The sequence below is a fragment of the Mus musculus genome, chromosome 4, assembly GCF_000001635.26.
Source record: "Mus musculus strain C57BL/6J chromosome 4, GRCm38.p6 C57BL/6J".
Classification (NCBI taxonomy): Eukaryota; Metazoa; Chordata; class Mammalia; order Rodentia; family Muridae; genus Mus; species Mus musculus.
Genome location: NC_000070.6, coordinates 134,392,968 through 134,412,319, shown reverse-complemented (window position 1 = coordinate 134,412,319; position 19,352 = coordinate 134,392,968). Strand labels below are relative to the sequence as shown.

Here is a 19,352-nt window from a genome sequence, read left to right as displayed (position 1 = left end):
CTTGCCACCTAAGCAAGCTTAAGGGGGATTTCTCCAGCAACTGCAAGAGTCCTGTGATTCATAGAACTTATCTATTCCCACCGATATGCTGAGCTCAGACCGTGCTTGCGGTGGACTGAAGGTTCTTGTTAATGTTCTGGTCCTCATGGGGACACTATTGGAAAATGGAGTCTTCGGAGGGTGGGACCCAGTGGGAGGTCTTTAAGTCACTGAAGAACTGCCCTGAAAAGGGACTATGGGATGCTAACACCACTCCCCCCCCCAAACACCCCTCCCCCGCACCTCCCATCATCCGGGTGCCTCACCAGAGGCCCAAAGCAACAGGTCTGCCCGACCTTGGGTTGCAATCCCTAGAAGGCTGAGCTAAAGTCCCTGCTCGGCAGTGTGTGACTCTGCCACCTGGCACAAGCCTACCTGAGGATTCCTGACGTGGAACTCCTTCTCCCCTTCCTTGATGCGACGGAAGGGGAGCCACTCCTCCTCCAGAGATTCAGCGGGAGAGCTCTCCTGGGAGGTCGGCTTGCAGAAGTAGGTGGCCGCAGCTGACTGGTCCCTGAACCATGCACGCGTGCCATCGGAGAGAAAGAAAGAAAGAAGACAATGTGAGGGTGCTTCTCCCGTGTACCCATGTCTCCCTTCCAACCATGACACGCGGGCTCTCCACTTGGCTGGTGGATAAGGAGATCACGGGCACACAAAGGGGAGCAAAATAATCACGGTCAGGGACAGGCCTGGATGTGAGCCCAGAGTCAGCTGTGTCACTTCCAGGCAGCTAATGGACATCTTTCGGCCTTGTTGTTCTACCCTTTTAAATGGGTATAATAATGGTTTTGCACGGTCATTAGTAATAATACATTGGTCTAGGGATGTAGCTCAGTGATAGAGCGCTTGCCCAGCGTGTGGGTCCCAAGCCCCGGCACCACAAACTAAACTTAAAAAAAAAAAAAAAAGAAGGGCTGGAGAGATGGCTCAGTGGTTAAGAGCAATGATTGCTCTTCCAGAGGTCCTGAGCTCAATTTCCAGCAACCACATCGTGGCTCACAACCATCTGTAATGGGATCTGATGCCCTCTTCTGGTGTCTGAAGACAGCTACAATGTACTCATATACATAAAATAAATAAATAAATATTTAAAAAAGAAGAAAGAGGAGAAGGAGGTTGAGGAAGAGAAGGAGGAGAAGGAGAGGAGGGGGAAGGGGAAGGGGAAGAAGAAGAAGAAGAAGAAGGAGGAGGAGGAGGAGGAGGAGGAGAAGGAGGAGGAGGAGGAGGAGGAACACACTGACTGATAGGCAACTAGCCTATACCTAGCTCACCACAGGTATCCAACTGCAACTCATGGGTCCTCACCTGTGCTCTACGGCAGCAACCACAAAGCCACGAGAGGCCAGCTCCATGCAGAAGGCCGAGTATGACGCCCTGGAGAGTCATGAGGAGAACAGGTCAAAACCACGGCCCAGTACTGGGATTAAAGATGTGCACCACCACCACCAGCTGGCCTCTTCACATCATTATCATTTTGGAGACAGGATTTTTCACTGAGCCTGGAACACATCAATTCTATGAGACTAGCTGGCCAGAGAGATCCAGAGATCTTCCTGACACATCCACTCCTGAACAGGGATTACAGTGTGTGTGTGTGTGTGTGTGTGTGTGTGTGTGGCCATGCCCAGACTTTACACGGGTTTTGACGATCACACTCAAGTCAGTCTTATGCTTGTATAGCAAGCGCTTAACTCACTGAGCACGGTCTCAGAATGTAACCCTGCTTGGCCTGGAACTCTATGACTGTAGTCCAGGCTGGCCTTGAAATATTATGCTCAGCATATTTTTTAAAACCACACAGGGGCTAGCAAGATGGGTCATCTGTAAAGGCATTGACCTCACCAGCCTAGCAACCTGAATTTGCTCCCCAGAACGCACAATACATAATAGGTGGAGGGAGAGAATTTACTTTGCAAAGTTAGTTTCTGCCTTCCACAAATGAGTCCACACGTATCACATATGATAATAATAAAGTTTAAAAACACACACACACACACATACCAATCAAAGTAATTTGAGGTTTTCAAGTAGTCATGGTTTTTTAAAAAGTTAAAAAGGGGCGTTGAGGTAGCTGGAGAGCTGGCTCAGCAGTTAAGAGCACTAGCTGCTCTTCCAGAAGCCCAAGGCTTGATTCCCAGCACCCACACAGTGGCTCACAACCACCTGTAACTGCAGTTACAGTGGATCCAGTACCCTGTTCTGGCCTCCACAGGCATTGCATGAATGTGATATACAGACATACATGCAAGAAAAACACCTCTACACACACACACACACACACACACACACACACACACACACACACACGACAGTGGCTGTAGCTCAGTGGTAGAACACCGGCCTATGGCATGCACAAGGTGATAGGTTCAATTCCCACTGGGGCCAAAAACAAAGGTTGTTTGTTTGTTTGTGTTGCCAGTTGTGGTAGCATGGAATTATAATCCCAGCACCTGGGAGGCAGAGGCAGGAATATCAGAAGTTCCAAGTTATCCTTAGTTACATAGTAAGTATAAAGCTAGCTTGGGCTACATTGAGTTCCTGTCAAAAATAAAAAATAATAATAATAAAAAGGACAAAAAGCAGGAAGGCAGGCAGCCAGGCCAGGCATGCTAGTGCACACATAGCACTTGGGACATGAGAGTGGGATCAGGAGTTCAAAGCTAGCCTTGTCTACGCATCAAGATCTTAACAAATAAGAAGAAATACAGAGCTGAAGAGATGGTAGCTCAGCTGTTAAAAGCACTTGCTGCTCCAACTGTCCATAACTCCAGTTCCAAGGGGGTCTGACGCCCTCTGCTGGCCACAGTAGGCACTGCACACATGTGCACATACATCTATGCACACACACAACTAGAAAAAATATTTTTAATCTTTCCTTAAAAAAAAATAAGAAAAAGAGCCGCATGGTGGTGGCACACGCCTTTAATCCCAGCACTTGGGGGGCAGAGGCAGGCGGATTTCTGAGTTCAAGGCCAGCCTGGTCTACAAAGTGAGTTCCAGGACATCCAGGGCTATACAGAGAAACCCTGTCTCGAAAAAACAAAAAAACAAAAAAATAGAAAGAAAAAGCATACTAACGTTACTGATATTACTGATATATTTTATTTAAACTATAATAGCCTATTATAGTTACTATGCCTTATTTAACCTACTGTAACCTATACAACCCAAAGTAATTTTAAAATATAATTATAATTTTCATTCATGAAACGCTATTGTACTCTTTTACTCCTGCATGGCCTTTGGACTCTCTGGTGTATATTTTATAGCTGAAGCATGGCTCGACGTTGACCAACCATATTCTAAGCCACTTAAGAGTCACACAGAGCAGATGTCTTAGAGTGGACCAAACAGCTCTAACAAATGAGATGCAGACGGCTGTATTAGCTAGCGCTATCCAGGAGAGTTTCTTTAAAGAGCAGAGTGTTTCCTTTCTATTGCTAGAGATGCAGACACTAGCTGGAACAAAAGCAGCCATCCCAGGTCAGGAGGTAACTCTAATGTCCAGTTCCCTGTTATATTCATAGAACTACAACAGCAACCCTAACAGTCTATCTCTGGCCCCCACCCCCATTTCTGTTGTTTTGATGCAGAGTTTTATGTAGTCCAGGCTAGCCTCAAATTCACTATTTGGCAAAAGATGACCGTGAACTCCTGATCTTCCTCCTGCTACTTTCTCAGTGCTAGGGCTAAGACAGGTGTCACCACACCCACCCTTCCAGCTTGCTTTAACTGACAGAGAAATAAAGACTTTGTTGTTAGTGGTGGTGTTTTATTTTTTTGCAGTCCAGACCATATTTACACCCAAGATTCTCTTGTCCCGGCCTCTCGGGACTGTGAGTATAGACGAGATTCCAGACAAGAAAGGAATCTGATCATGCCTTAGAAACCAGTGTCCGGGGCTCTCTGTTAAAAATACTTTCTTACTTAAATGGGGAAAGTCAGTTTCTAAAATCTCTTTTCTATGTCTTCCATGCTTTCAGAGAGGTGGTGAACAGGACGAACAGCTCTGGATCCCTTCTGCTTCCCGGTGTGCACTGTGTAAAGCAGACAAGTTGCTGCCGGCTGCTTACAGCCCAGTGGCTCCTCTCTGCCTACTTCAGAGGGCTGTGTGGGGACCACAGGGGACAATGGCACTCTGGAAGCCAGTGAGGTGGTGTTTATACACACACACTTCTCCCCAGGGTGGGAAGACACTTGTCTGTGAACCAGGGGAGGATTTCAACGTGAAACCAGCTAGAATAGCTAAAGAGGAAACTGACCTCTGGCCACCCCTCCCCTCTTCCCCTGTCTCTTGGAATCTCACTCCTGGTTAAGGACGGATGTCTCTACTGGCTCACTTCGGTCTACTGAGGAGCGGCACGCTAGTGGAGCTTCAAAGGCAAAAGGGCCACGGCCGCCTTACACCTCCACAGCTCTCTCCAGCATAGCGATGGGCGGTGAGGCAGTGCTTCCTAGCCTCTTTCTGCTAGGGTAACTAACACGTACGCACACATGCACACATGTTTGCAGGCACACACACACACACACAGGCTCTGAAGGCAGGGACTCTTCTACTCAAGGCAGGCTCTCGGTTCACTACAAAAGAAACCAGCAGAGAAATCGCTTGCCTCGCCAGCCTTATCTTCAAACCAAGTTTCCACTTCCGGCTGTCCACTAGTTATGCCTGTCCACTAGTTATGCCTGTCCACTAGTTATGCCTGTCCACTAGTTATGCCTGTCCACTAGTTATGCTGTCCACTAGTTATGCTCGCCTGTATACCGGCTCCTAATGTGAGTGGCTTCTGGATGTGTGTACGTCCAGATTTCCCACTTTCCTTTTGTTCCAGGGGCCAGCATCCAACAGGCGCTTACAGAAGTTGGCTGAATGAATGAGAATCCAGCAAAACAGCCCTGTGTTCCCTCGGGGGTGCGTATGTACTGGGAAACTATGATCTCCAGACATGGTCCTAGGCACTGGGGCAGAGAAGACCGGAGTGGTGTCTGTCTTCACTGAGGTTACAGTCCAGCAGGGGAGACAGACACTGGAACACAATCATACATGCGATTAAAGCACTGATAAAGTACTGCCCTTGCAAAGGACCCACATTCAGTTCCCAGTAACCACACTGGGAGGCTCACAACCACCTGAAACTCCAGCTCCAGGGGATCCGATGCTCTTCAGCCTTCTTCAGGAACCTTTGTTCATGCGCACGCGCGCGCACACACACACACACACACACACACACACACACACACACATATATATTCACGGGTGAACAGAAAGAGTACTAACAAACTTAAGTGAGCATGCGCAGTTACTGTCATAAGCTAAATAACACCCCATGGTGTCAGACCTGGAGCTGACGTTACAGATAGCTCTAACATACAGAAAAGGCCCTGGGAGCTATCCTGTCCAATACTGAATTATGAAGTTGAAGCCAGTTGCCCAACGTCTGGTGAAAGAGATTATCAAATACACCATCACCATATCCCTCCACATAATAAGGAGAGACGTGGCAGGCTGTGCATCTAGCCAGCACCGATCCAACGAAACCTCAAAAATCACACATGGGGAGAAGGGCAGTGGTGGCGCACGCCTTTAATCCCAGCACTTGGGAGGCAGAGGCAGGCAGATTTCTGAGTTCGAGGCCAGCATGGTCTACAGAGTGAGTTCCAGGACAGCCAGGGCTACACAGAGAAACCCTGTCTCGAAAAACCAAAAAAAAAAAAAACAAAAATCACACATGGAAGCCACATCCCTTGGCCTGCAGATGTTGAAATTGAGGCTCAGAGAGTATCTCACAGAGTGTGTCAAGGCACAGTGTCCCTAGCCCACTAGGGACGCAAAGGCCATAGGTAAGTCAGGCCACACATGCAGGCTAGTACATGCCAGATGCCCCCACCCCCCAAAAAAAGTTAACTGAAAAGGCCAGGTAAAGCCAAGGTGTTTCTGACCTGACAGTGCTTGGCCCAAGCTGCATCTAGAAACCTCTCTGCAGCCTTGGGTTCTGCACGCACACGTGCACTGTGCACTCTGCATGCCCTACTGTGTCAAAGAGGCCACCGGAAACACCTGGATGCAGACCTGACATTGCCATGTTATTACTGTACAAAGATCTCCAAGCTTATGAAAATGCAATGGCCTGCTTAGAGAGAGCAATGGCTTTTTGTGTTTTCCTACCACGTATGCATCAAGTTAGTATATTTTTGTATTGTTGTTTTGTATTGTATTGTATTGTACTGTACTGTACTGTTTTGTATTGTATCGTATCGTATCGTATCTTTAAAGACTGGCACCTAAGGCGACCAGAAAGACTGCTCAGCAGTTAACAGCACAGGCTGCTCTTACAGAAGTCCAGAGTTTGATTCCCAGCGTCCTCTTCGGGTGCCTCACAGCCATCTGTAACTTCAGCACCAGATCTGACACCTTTGGTCTCCGTGAGCACCTACACTCACGCACGCATACCCACGCGCAGACGCTCGATCTACACACGTAACTAAAAGAACGAAAATAAATCTTTAAAAAAAAAAGACTGGTGTCTGGGTTGCTAAACTGAGTTACACACACAGACACACACACACAGACACACACACACACACACACACACACACACACAGTGTTAAATGGATCTTGGTTTGATTTTAAGACAGAATTTCCAGTTTCTGAATTGGCCCTAAACATACTCCTGCCGTTTTGTGTGATGTGTCTATGCGAAGCAGAACTCTCTGCATTGATGATTGCAAAAACCAAAAATTAATCTATTGTGGAAAAATACTCCACGCCTTACGTTATCAAATGTGCAGCTTAAAGTGAATCCTCCATACAAAAATAACACACCCAGCTGGCTAGTATGCAAATTTCCTTTGGTTTTAATGAGTAGTAAGATGATATGCATTCCAAATCATTGTCCTAAAATCTATCTCGCTGTGACTTCTCACCAATGGACATTTGACCCGTATTCCTATTTTATACACTTAGTGGGCAGTCATGAAAAAAATGTCAGGCAAAAGCTAGTCACACGTGAGAAGCCTTATGAAGCCTTATTCTAGGGAAGGAGGGCCCAGTGCCCTGGCGAGGGGCATAGGGAGAAAGACAGCAGGCAGATCAACGTCTGTTATTTGGCCCTTTGAGACTACGTTAAGACACTGTCACAGTGCAAGGGATAGGATAGGTCCAGGGACAAAGCTCTTACCTGAACCCTCCTAGACCATGGGACAAGATGATCAAAGGGTATCCAGACTCCTTTGCCTTAAAGGGGCCGTTCCAGCTAACAGGCAAGCGACAAGATCCTGGCAGAGACACAGACTGTAGACTCTCTGGCTGCCCATAAGGAATCTCACAGGCAGTCTGAGTACAGACAGGGGTGTGCATATGTGGTCCTCCCATCTCCAGAATCACCAGGGGAAAAAAAAAGACCCAAAGGGGCAGCACTGAAGAACCCTGGGAAGATCTGTGAAAAGCCAAGGCCACGGGGAACTCCTGGGCTACGATCTTGGGAGGGGGTACGGAGAACAAGACCAGCGGGCATGCTGCAGGAGAGCCATGCTCCCTGGGCGCCAAGAGTGTCTGATATAGCTGCTGGGGCGAGCATCGGTGGAGCGGACGGCTAATGGCATGCAGTTCAGTGCAGAGCTCTGGCCTAGCTTGTATGATCCCCTGGGTTTGCTTCCCAGTACTAAAAAAAAAAGGTGGGGGTGATCTATAGAGTGGATCAGAATGCATACTGGATTTAGGGACCACAGCCAGTACCATGTCCCATCTGATGTCCCAAACACTGCGCAAGAGGTTCTAGTTCTACCTGTATCTGGCACCACAGTTCTACAAACGCTGGCAGGGCAAGTGGGATAAGGGACTGGCCCAAGTCCCACTGCCAGTAAATTACAAAGTCTGGATTTGAACCCATGACCCAGATTCTCACGCGTCCAAGTCTCTCCCATCTCTCCAAACCAAGGACTGGACTATGCAAGCTAAATAGTTCCTGTGTCTGCCTGGGTCTCTTCTGGGGATGTAACCAGGCACCCGGGAAGCAGCCAGGGCCGGGCCAGCCTTACCGATACCCACGTTGAACAGCAACCCCACCCAGCGCTTGTTATACTGCAGGTAATCGGCCAGACCCATGCTGTACTCGTAGCGGGGAATCCACAGGGGCTGCTCGCACTTCTCTGATGCTTGGCAAGGGTAGAAGAGTCGGAAGAGGCTCCCCTGGGGAAAAGAAGGGAGCAGCTGCTGGGACCACAAAGCTTAGGCATTTGGGGTCAGCAGGAGTCTGGGGCACCAACAGAGAAACAGAGGCTTCCTCCGATCCAGAAACAATTTTGTGGCTAGCACATCAGAGGGCTTATGTCCTGACTGTCAAGTGCATTTCCAATTACATCCTGGAACAGCGCCATACTGTGGACCTAGGCTCCGTGCGAACGAGGGAGGTGGGGGGGCTAGGTCTTTGCTCTTAGGATGAACTCAGTGGCAGCAGAAGGCTTGGTCAGGAGAGGGAGCAGGAGAGGGGTTACCAGGAAGTGGGTGTCTCTCACAGAACAGAGGTGAGCCCAACCACCGGGGACAAAAACCTAAGGAACTTGTTGGGTCATGGTGGCACGTGCCTGAAGTCCTGGAGGTGGGAGGATCAGGGGCTTATGGTCATTCTTGGCTACATTTCCGGTTGGAGGGCAGCCTGAGCTACATGAGAAACCTCAAAAATGTTAAAAAGGAAGAGGAGGAAGAAGAGGAAGAGGAGGAGGAGGAAGAGGAAACAAAGAAAAAGAAAAGCTTAGGAATTGGCAGGAGGTTCAGAAACCAGAGAGAAGTGAATGGGAGGCTAGAGGTGAAGACCTCATCTTCCCACCCAAGCTGTAGAGTCAGGACAGTGGCCTGTGGCCCACTATGCTTCATCCTGTCCCCCTACATCAGGATGGCATCGAAAAACCTCTCTAGGGTCAGATGCCTGGACTCACGACAGGAGAAAGGGTCTGTGAGGTGCCTCTGGCTCCTCCTTGCTGCAGAAAGAACTCGGCCATCTGCGGAGGTTCTAAGAGTTTAAATGAGGAATTTAAAAGCCAGCAGGAAAACAGGCCAAAAGGCTGATGTCCAAACTCTGCCCAGCTGTAACTTAGCAGCCCAGAACTTACACACTTGGACCTGTGCTGGTGAAGTCCCCGCAGTGGAACAGAGCAGGGGCGGAGCTTGGGACACTTACCTCAAGACTGTGACCCTCCATCACATCCGTGCAGCCAATGTGGTGGGGTCCCGAGATGGGTGGGAAGCACACAGACTGGCCGGCCCCCATCTCATCACCAGCTGGACCAAAGCCGGGTGCTCGGGAATTTGCTGGCTGGAAGACAGAACACAGAACAGCCTCTTGCTGGTCTCTCCCTCACTTGCTGTTTCTCTAGGTCATGTGCCAACCCTGTCCACTTCCTGACATCCTTATCACCCCAGCCGACCTTCCTGCCAGCTACTCACTAAATCATATTCGTTATTTACACTTGCGACTTTGCCAACGTTTTCAGGCTCGTCTTTCGGTTGTCTTTCTGCAGTGGCGGGGTGGAAGCCGGGGCCTTACACTTGTTAGGTAGCGACCCATTCCATCCCCAGCCCTATGGACTGTGGTCTTCATTTCCCTCTGGTGGGGTGAGGAGATAGTGGTGATGAGCTAGTCCTCAGATCCCTCAAAACCTACAAACCATAAGGGTGTGGCTCAGTTCTAGCATACAAGAAGCCCTGGGTTCAATTCCCAGAACTATAGAAAACAGCTACGGCGATGAACACCTGTAACCCCAGCACTGAGGAGGGTGGTGTCCGGAGGGTTAGGAGTTCAAGGCAAGCCTGGGATGCATGACTCTGTCTCAGGATTATTGCGTAATGACCCCGCACCTACCGTGTATCTATCTGACAGTAACTGCTGTAGTGATTACAGCCCAGACTTTGCCTTCCCTGGCTAATAACGCCCCACTGAGGTCCAGCTCTTCCTCAGCTAGCACTGTACTAAGTCTCTGATAAACACTGCTTCATCTAACCCTCTCAACAGCTTTCCGAGAAGGGAGGTAGCTGGACCAATTTTGCAGACTCAAGAGCAAGGCAGAGAGGTCTAACTCAGCCCACGAACCGGCTTAAAGCAAGCAACATTTCAATTCCTATTCCTTACAGCCTAAACCACCTGCATGGGCGGGGCCCTGCCCCCCACCCCCACCCCCGCGGTTTGTTTGGACATTCTGAGTCCTCCTCTGGGAGGATCAGTGTGCAAGCCAGAGCAAGCCTGGGCAAAGAGAGACTTTGGAGATGGTTGCTGCCAACGCTCCCTGCAATCACCCCTGTCCCTGCCTCGGCACATACACGTGTGTAACTGAAGAACTCATAGTCCTGAACTGTTTAAGGCCACAGCTGTTACTACACACACACACATACACACACACACACACACACACACACACACACACACACACACACACACACACACACACACACCTTCCTGCCTGCCAATCATCTGGTCCAGAGGAAAAACCCCAAGAAGCCAGCCAGAGTCACTCTACTTAACGTTGGGAGGCAATAATTTTCTCTCTACTATTCCTTTTCCTCTTTTGTTCTTCCAGCGCAAATTTTAAGACACCCACTAATACAAAAAGGAGGAAGGGAAGAGGAGCTAAATTCTGTTGCAGGCTGTGGACCGCACAGCCAGTGGGAAGGGGGAGGAGCCTCTGCCAGACTCCACCCACTCCACCCCACCCCACCCCGGCCCGACCCTCCTCCCCCGAGGCTGAGCACACACACTGGAGAACCAAGACTGCCGCTGCAAGACACATGTGGGTCACATGATGGTGAAGCAGCTGCAGCTCCTGTCATAAAAGAGAGATAAAATGCCACTGGAGTTCTGAGGAGAGTGAGTGTGTCCCCTGAGCGTGGGAGCAGAGAGCAGGGAAAGACAGGATTGAAAGTTAGGAAAGGGCGTGTGAGACATGGGGGCAGTTAGTGCTGGCTGCAGAGGGAGAAAGGAGCGCGTGCACGCGCGCAAGCTCCCACGCGTTCCCGTGGGTGGGTAAGCGTAACCATGTGCACGCGGAGGCCAACCTCTCCTGTTGGTTCTCACGTGCTTCCCATCCTTTTGTTTGTGACAGGGTCTCCCTTTAGCCTGGAGCTTGACCTCGTAGGCTTCCAGGGACCTACCTGTCGGACTCTTGTTGCCCATCATTGAGATTATAGCATGCCATCAAGCCAGGGTTGGTTTTTTTTTGTTGTTTTTAAATTAATTACGTTTGTTTATTTAATGCGTGGAAATGCGTGTATGACAGTGTGTTTGTGGGTGTCAGAGGATAACGAGAGGGAGCTCTTCTCTCTTATCTTGAGGGGCCAGGAGATCAAACTCAGTCATGTTTAGCAAGCAGCAAGTATCTCTATCTTCTGAGCCATCTCACTGGCTTGCTTTGGGGGGGGGGGCACAGTGTCTTTTTAAGCAACCCAGGCTATGCTGGAACTTGCAGTGTACACCAAGCTAACCTTGAACTCAGAGATCAGTCTGCCTCTGTCTCCTGGGGGTGGTGTTAAAGCCATGTGCGACCACACCCAGCTATTCTTTTTCCCTTTCTTTCTCTCTCTCTCTCTTTCTTTCTTTCTCTCTCTCTCTCTCTCTCTCTCTCTCTCTCTCTCTCTCTCTCTCTCTCTCTCTCTCTCTCTTTCTTTCTTTCTTTCTTTCTTTCTTTCTTAACATGAGCCCTAAGGATCTGAACTTACATCCTCATATCTGTGAGACAAGCACCTTAGCCACTAAGCTGTCCCACCATGGAAGACCCAAGCCTGAGAGCCAGCTGCTTGGACAAGTTAACCCGATCTCTCTAAGCCTGATTCTGCATCGGCAAAGTGGGATTTTGTGTCAGCCTTGTGGTTGCTATGGAGATAAATGAAACCAGGCAATTAAAACGACTGGCATAGTACCTGGCTTGAACAAGTATCTAGACACATTTGGTGATCTCGAGAAAAGCAGAAACAATGGAGTTTGGCAACTGTGCAGATTGGGGACCCGGAAGAAAGAGGTACAGGCAAAGGTGAGGCAGGGTGGGGGGTTTTGTGACCAGGATTTTGGGTCAGGCATTAGGGAAGTGTATTTCAAAAGAGTCATTGAGGTGGGATGCCCAGAGACCCTGGTGATCCTGGCAGGCTTCTGGGAGGGGGCATCAGCTAAATTCTGCTTGGGGGGGCAACAATAAAACAAAACAAAACCAAAAAACTAAAGACAACTGGCCAGACTGTGGCTAACCTGAAAATAGCCAGACTTTCCCAGGCTCATGCTGACTGATGCCCAAGAAGGATGAAAAGGGAGATAGATTTTAAAAAGCCAATATCGCTAGCAAACTACAAGGAAGAGACACCCAGCCTCGTTTCTCATAAACGCCAAGGGATTTTCAAGGGGAGTCAGTCAGCTGTGTTCCATTGCTCTCCCTGGCTCACAGTTCACCGCAGTGCCTGCCCAGAGCCTCTCCATCACCCAGGCCCAGTGAGACCTCCTCGTTCACTGGGACAAGTTCCTATAACCCTGCCTTCCCTCCTCTCTCTCAGGTCTGAGCATGGCTCCCCTCCCTTACCTGGACTCCCGACACAGGCTGCTCAGGTAGCTGGAGGTGTAGTGCCTGGGCTGGCCACCTCAGTGACTCGATTCTCTCAGTAAATCATGTGAAATCTATGTTAGAGGTTTCTGAACCCACAACCCAGTTATTCTGCAATCTCTCATAATGTTCTTTCATATACAGAGAAATCAACGCTTGCTCGCTTGCTCGCTTGCTTGCTTGCTTTCAACTTTTGAGGGGTTTGGGCTAGAACCCAGGGCCTTTCACGGGCAGGCAAGGACCTTACCACTAAGCTATAGTTCCAACTCCAAGTTAATTTTTTTTCTTTTTGTAATTAAGTCCTAGGTGTTTCTGGTCAGCAGTATTTGAGAATATCTTGTTATGTTTTGTTGTTTTGTTTTTTCGAGACAGGGTTTCTCTGTATAGCCCTGGCTGTCCTGGAACTCACTTTGTAGACCAGGCTGACCTCGAACTCAGAAATCCGCCTGCCTCTGCCTCCCAAGTGCTGGGATTAAAGGCGTGCGCCTCCACTGCCTGGCCTGAGAATCTCTTTTCTTTTATTCAAACATGCACACCCACATGCACCAAACACTGAGTGTACCCCGTGGACTTCACTGGGAAAATAGCCAGGGCCACCCAGAAACACACCGGTTCATGGAAGCTAGAAGGCTCAGCAGGTAAAGAGGCTTGCCTCTAAGCCTGATGTTATGTGTTCAATTCCCAGAAACTACATTATGAGGAGAGGAAATCTGTCCCCAGGCCCTGAGCTGTTCTCTGACCTCCTCGAATTTACCATAAAACGCAGGTACCCAGTCACATGCAGAATAAACACGTGCTTTTTAAAATGGACTTTCTTCAGCGAGTGCTACTGAATTTTTCACACACTTGTGCTTTTTCTCTTCCTGTGAACTCCGTGGGGTAAGGAGCCTGCTTTAACCAGTAGGACTCGCATGCTTTCCACAGGCAGCAGGAACTTCCTTGTCTTCTTTTGGCTTTGATTTTAAACCCTCCCAACTTTTCTCCTTGGTTGTTCTAAGATAGGCTCTCTCTGTGTAGCCCAAGCAGGCCCCCCAATTCAAGATCTCCTTATCCGCCTCTCAAGTGGCAGGATTATAGGTGTGTCCCACAGTATCCAACTCAGTTACTTTTTTATGTGCATTCATGTTCTGTCTGTGTGTCTGTGAAGGCGCCAGAGCCCTGGAACTGGAGTTACAGGCAGTTATGAGCTGCCACGTGGGTGCTGGGAACTGAACCTGGGTCCTCTGGAAGAGCAGCCAGTGCTCTTAACTGCTGAGCCATCTCTCCAGGGCCCTAGCTCAGTTATTTTTTAATCTGTCATAATTATTCAAAATAAGGCTCTATATTATAGAAGGAAAAGAGAAGTTTAGGTGACTTTGTATTCGATCTCTGCTACACACACACGCACACACACACACACACACACACATGCACACACGCACGCACACACACACACACGCACACACACACATGCGCACACACACGCACACATGCACACGCACATGCACACACGCACGCACACACACACGCGCGCGCACGCACACACACACACATACACACACACGCGTGCACACACACACACATGCACGCACGCACACACGCACACGCACACACACACACGCACACACATGCACACACACACACACACACACACACACGCACACACACAATTTATTTATTTATTGAAGAGTGTGCCATGGCTCCCATGTGGAGGTCAGAGAACAATCTGCAAAAGTTGGTTCTCTCCTTCCATCATGTGGGTTCCTGGACTAGAACTCAGGTCACCAGGCATGACAGCACCTTTACCCACTGAGCAATCTAGCCAGCCACCGCAGTGAGATCGTCAACAAATGCCTTAAACTCTAAACCCATCATTCACAGCTACTCATGAGGTTGAAGACTCTGTGTGTAAAATATCTGACATGCTGAAGACATTATGACTCCGTAAGGCAGCTATTAACTAATTCTTTTAACGAACTATATGACCCGCTCCAAGTCTGACTTTCATAAACGTAAAACAGGGACATTCATAAGTAAAGTTTAAAGGACAAAACTGATACAGCCTAAGACCTGGTACATTGTAATTACTTGTACGAACATCAGCAACTATTCAGCAATCCTGGTGCTCTTTCAACAACATACCCAACTGAGGTCTTCTATTATTTCTGGCATAGATCCTTTGGCAAAATGAATTCTTCTCTCCCAGGATTTTCATGCCTGAGACACACCTACCAAGGTCCACTGAAAAGAGGCCCGGGAGAGCCCAAAGGGAAAAAACAGGGCTTTCATCGGAGCACGCTAGGCTGCTGCATTCCTGCCCCTAGCGAGCAGCTCTGTCCCTCTGCCAGCCCTGTGGCCAGAGTCCAGGGCAAGCACCCCTCTTGGGATTCCTTTCAGACAAAGCTCTCTGCAGGCTGTGGGCTTGGGGCCTATTTGATCTTTGGACTTTGGAGGAAGTGAAGAAATAACCTGGTTTTAGATGAGGACACCAAGAACTCCAGGGACGGGATTGAGCAACGAGGCGGTAAAACTAGAAAAGCCACCTGATAGGAAGGTTCTAGGGCAGCAACAAATGGCACAAAGAGAACCTCTGTTGGTTTTGGAGGCCTTACAGTTTACAAAGTACTTTCATACACGGAAATATAAAAGAAGAGGAGGAGGAGGAACAGGAAAAGAGGAGAAGGAAGAGAAGGAAGAGGAGAAGAGGAGGAGGAACAGGAAGAAGAGGAGGAGGAGGAAAAGTGAAAAGGAGACGAGGAAGAGGAAGAAGAGGAAAGGGGGATGGGGGAGGAGGAGGAGGGGGAAGGAGGAGGAGGAGGAGGGGGAAGGAGCAGGAGCAGGAGGAGGAGGAGGAGGAGGAGGAGGAGGAGGAGGAGGAGTGTGTCCCAGAGAGCCTGTGTTATTCGCCCAAGGTCAGGGAGAGTGAGGCAGAGTTCTTTGCTGCACTTCAAGTTCACAGTACTGCGAGGAAGAATTTGGGTGTCTTCCTCCACCAGTATGTAAAACAGGACAGCGAAGAGTGGAGCGCAGTGTGAAGGGCACAAAGCTGCCCTCTCCCAGGGAAGTGAGGCAGGGTCAGGGCAGGAATCTCAGGTGAGGGAGTGACAGTCCTCGATGACCCTGAAAGGGCTTAGGTGCGGGGTGGATTCTGACAGGACTGATCTGAATAGGAAACAGAGACGATGAAGAGCAAAGATTAACGCGCAGATTCTGGCACTGAGACACAAAGAGGGCCCACGCTGGAAGATGAAAAAGTCTTTGGAGAGCTCAGTTAAGAATTGGAGCTTCGGTCAATCAAACTTACCCAGTCACGCTGATCATTGAAAAGTAACCTCAGAAGGGTTACTCGACTAAAACCCGACACCGCCCAGGAGCCCGTGGCCTTCTGGGAGTAGTAGTTCTTTCACTTAACGTGCGAACTTAAACTCATCTCCTGCTTCTAAGTGTTATCACTACAAGTCCCAGGATGCAGCATGGCTCCTTGTCATCCATAGCACTACAATTCCCAGGTTTCCTAGCTACATCTTGGGGCGGTGTGAAAGCAGCCAAGACCAGGGATGCAGTAAGATTACGCCCCCTGGTGTCGGAGAAGCGGCAGCCGCGGTGACACGCCTCGAGCGGAGGGTTATAGTACTGAAAAGTAACCCTCCGCCTCACCGGTCCTCAGATAGTTCCCAGGCGTGCCTGGAAACATACTCGGCTTCACTTTGTTCTCAGGGAGATTGGAGATGAGAGGTTGTTTCCCATTTCTGTAGACATTTTTTTTTCTGTGAAAATGAGACTGATTGTCGAGGACACATCAAGCCGCCCCCTGGTGACACCTTGGGTTTTCCATTGTTCTCTGGTGACGAAGCTGAGGGGGTCCATTCACAACTGAACTCTTCTCCCCCTATTCACTTGCATTTGAGTGACCAGCGCTTGGTTTTTGGAGATACACTGATGAACAAGATATTGCCTCTAGGGTTAACAGAATTCACAATCTAGCAGAATTCAGAAAAGGGAGGGGGCGAACCACAGCAAGTGGCTTCTCACGCTAGGGAAAGGGAGCTGTGTCTCAAAATGCTTAAAGGAAGAAATGCTAATTAGTAGTACAGGGAGATCTCAGGTGGAAGATAGTGGATTCACTCTTTTTCTTTTGAAATTTATTTATTTAATGTATATGAGTACATAGTCTCTATCTTCATGCACACCAGAAGAGGGCGTCAGATCTCATTACAGATGGTTTGTGAGCCACCATGTAGTTGCTGGGAATTGAACTCAGGACTTCTGGAAGAGCAGTCAGTGCTCTTAACCGCTGAGCCATCTCTCTAGCCCCTGTGGATTCACTCTTAACACAGGAGATGAGGGCCAGACTAGGAGGTCCTACAAATGTCAACAAAGCCTGGATGACGCTCAAAAACACCCCATGGGTGTTGGGGTACATGTCTGTTGCCCCAGTGTTCAGAACACAGAAGCTGGGCCTAGACTACAGAGTGAGACTCTGTCAAAATACCAACACACACACATACGCACACGCTCACACGCGCACACACACACACCTGAAATCCTAATGAATGAGGTCCCCATTGCTTATCCTGGCATTTAAGAGTCCACAACACAACCTGTGTGCTGTTCACTGGACCTCCGGACAGGAGTCCCCGCCCCCTCTACACTGGCCAGACCCCAGCTAACATACAAGAAACACATCAGCAAGCTGAAGGCGCCTCTGGTTTTCATTGTTCATGCCACTCCTGAAGTGCTCTTCCCTGCCTGCCGGGCTCTCTACTCCTGGCCTGTTTCTAAGTTTCACTCTCCAAGACACTTTCATGACCCCATTGTCCCAACCCATCTCTGCTTCCTCTCAGTTGCTGAAACATTTATAGTCTTACTTCTTTTTTTTTTAAGATTTTTAAAAAGTATTATTTATTTCATGTATGTGAGTACACTGTAGCTGTCTTCAGACGCACCAGAAGAGGGCATCGGATCTCATTACAGATGTTTATGAGCCATCGTGTACTTGCTGGGAATTGAACTCAGGACCTCTGGAAAAGCAGTCAGTGCTCTTAACTTCTGAGCCATCTCTCCAGCCCCAGTCTTACTTCTTGCTGGGAGTTTTTGCCTTCACCATCATTAGTCATCCACCAGAATGAAGGTCTCTGGTGGGTTTTGTTTGGTTTGGTTTGTTGTTGGTTTGGTTTGGGGTTTTTGTTTGTTTTTGGTTTTGTTGTTTTTGTTTTGTTTTGAGACAGGGTTTCTCCTGTTGTTCTGCTTGTCCTGGAACTCATTCAATAGACCATGCTGGCCTCCGGCTCAGAGATCTGCCTCCTGAGAGCTGGGATTAAAGGTGTGTGACACCACTGCCAGGCAGGATGAAGGTCTTAATTCTTCAACACACTGAGCTCTTAGGGATCAAGGGTCCTACATATATGGTCTGCATGTCTCTTTGAGTCACCAAGGTCTTGAATCCTGCTTTACCTAAAGGTTTCCTTTATGTTCCTGACAAGTTTCCTCCTGAAACATATTGCCACCGATATCCTTCCACGAGCCACGATGAGGTCATCAGAAGCATCGTGACAGCAATATATTAAGCCACAGATTTACTTAAAGCTGTGGTTGGTGATGGTGGACACAGAACATAAACATTTTAGTGTGGATGGGACAAGGTTCTCTTTGGCTAATTATTCCAGTCTGTGTGGCTGGTCCAGGACATTCATAACAACAGAGTCCCTGGCCATGAGAGGAGGGGCTGGAAATGATGTATTTCCACCATTGATCTCCAGCCATGCATGCAGACCTCCAATAATGTAGGCTCTCCTTCCAGTCAGCGGCCATGCCAACCCTAACCTTTCCTGTGTGCCTAAGCCAGGTTGAAGGAGATTTGATCCGTAACACAGAAAAAGCTGCTCTTCATCCAGGAAGAAAAAAGGCAAACGCTGTGCTAAAGTACCGCACGCCTTTAATCCCAGCACTTGGAGGCAGAGACAGGCAGATCTCTGAGTTTGAGGCCAGCCTGGTCTACAGAGTGAGTTCCAGGACAGCCAGGGCTACACAGAGAAACCCTGCCTTGAAAAACAAACAGAGGAGGAGGAGGAGGAGGAGGAGGAGGAGGAGGAGGAGGAGGAGGAGGAGGAGGAGGAGGAGGAGGAGGAGCAGGGGGAAGGGAGAGAGGAAGGGAGGGAGAGAAAGAGAAGGAAGGGAGGGAGGGAGGGAGGGAGGGAGGGAGGGAGAGAGGGCAGACAGCAGGTTGGTATCTTACACACTGTGTACTTTGTGATCAGAGCTGTGACAATATTAAGTGTCTAAGAATAAAGAAGCTGCTCTCTGCTTCCCCAATAAGCTGAGTCCTTTGCTGTTCTTCATTTTGGCGTTCGTGATCTCGACGACACAGGGTCTCACGCTTATATGGCAGGTGAGATCCCCCTCTGAGCTCTCTCTCCAGTTTCCCTTTCCCTGATTTGGCAAAAGACGTCTTTTATTTTATGTGCCTGGGTGTGTTGGCCGCACATATATTAAGTGCCCCACGTGCGTGCCTTGTGCCAAAAGAGGCCAGAAGAGGGCAGTCGGATCCCCTGAAACTGCAGCTTCAGACTGTTGTGATCAGATGCGGTTCTGGGAGCTGAGCACAGAGCAGTGAGTGCTCTTAATTGCTGATCCTTCTTTCCAACGCACCCACTGTGCCCCCTCCCACCCCACCCCCCACTGCCTTTAAAGCCTGGGTTGTAACTTCTACCCACCTTCTTGATATGGTGTGTGTGTGTGTGTGTGTGTGTGTGTGTGTGTGA

The 19,352-nt window shown here is 49.1% G+C and overlaps 1 protein-coding gene across 9 annotated transcripts in view; it reads right to left on the bottom strand.

Moving 5' to 3' along the window:
* The window catches only part of Pafah2 (platelet-activating factor acetylhydrolase 2), a 31,093-nt gene extending 15,093 nt beyond the window's left edge, over positions 1-16,000 (bottom strand). The window contains exons 1-7 of one of the 9 annotated variants that reach the window (XM_017319887.1): positions 10,785-10,818; positions 9,482-9,694; positions 9,216-9,350; positions 8,077-8,227; positions 7,218-7,314; positions 1,348-1,416; positions 415-553 (exon numbers count right to left, since the gene is read on the bottom strand). In XM_017319887.1, coding sequence (XP_017175376.1) covers positions 415-553; positions 1,348-1,416; positions 7,218-7,314; positions 8,077-8,227; positions 9,216-9,305 — 546 coding nt within the window. In that variant the 5' untranslated portion in view covers positions 9,306-9,350; positions 9,482-9,694; positions 10,785-10,818. Of the gene's footprint in view, positions 1-414; positions 554-1,347; positions 1,417-7,217; positions 7,315-8,076; positions 8,228-9,215; positions 9,409-9,481; positions 9,695-10,483; positions 10,624-10,784; positions 10,856-14,733; positions 14,850-15,895 lie in introns of those variants that run through there. The other 8 variants (NM_133880.3, NM_001285872.1, XM_011250171.2 and 5 more) reach the window with 8 other exon arrangements.
* Positions 16,001-19,352: the final 3,352 nt, after the last annotated feature.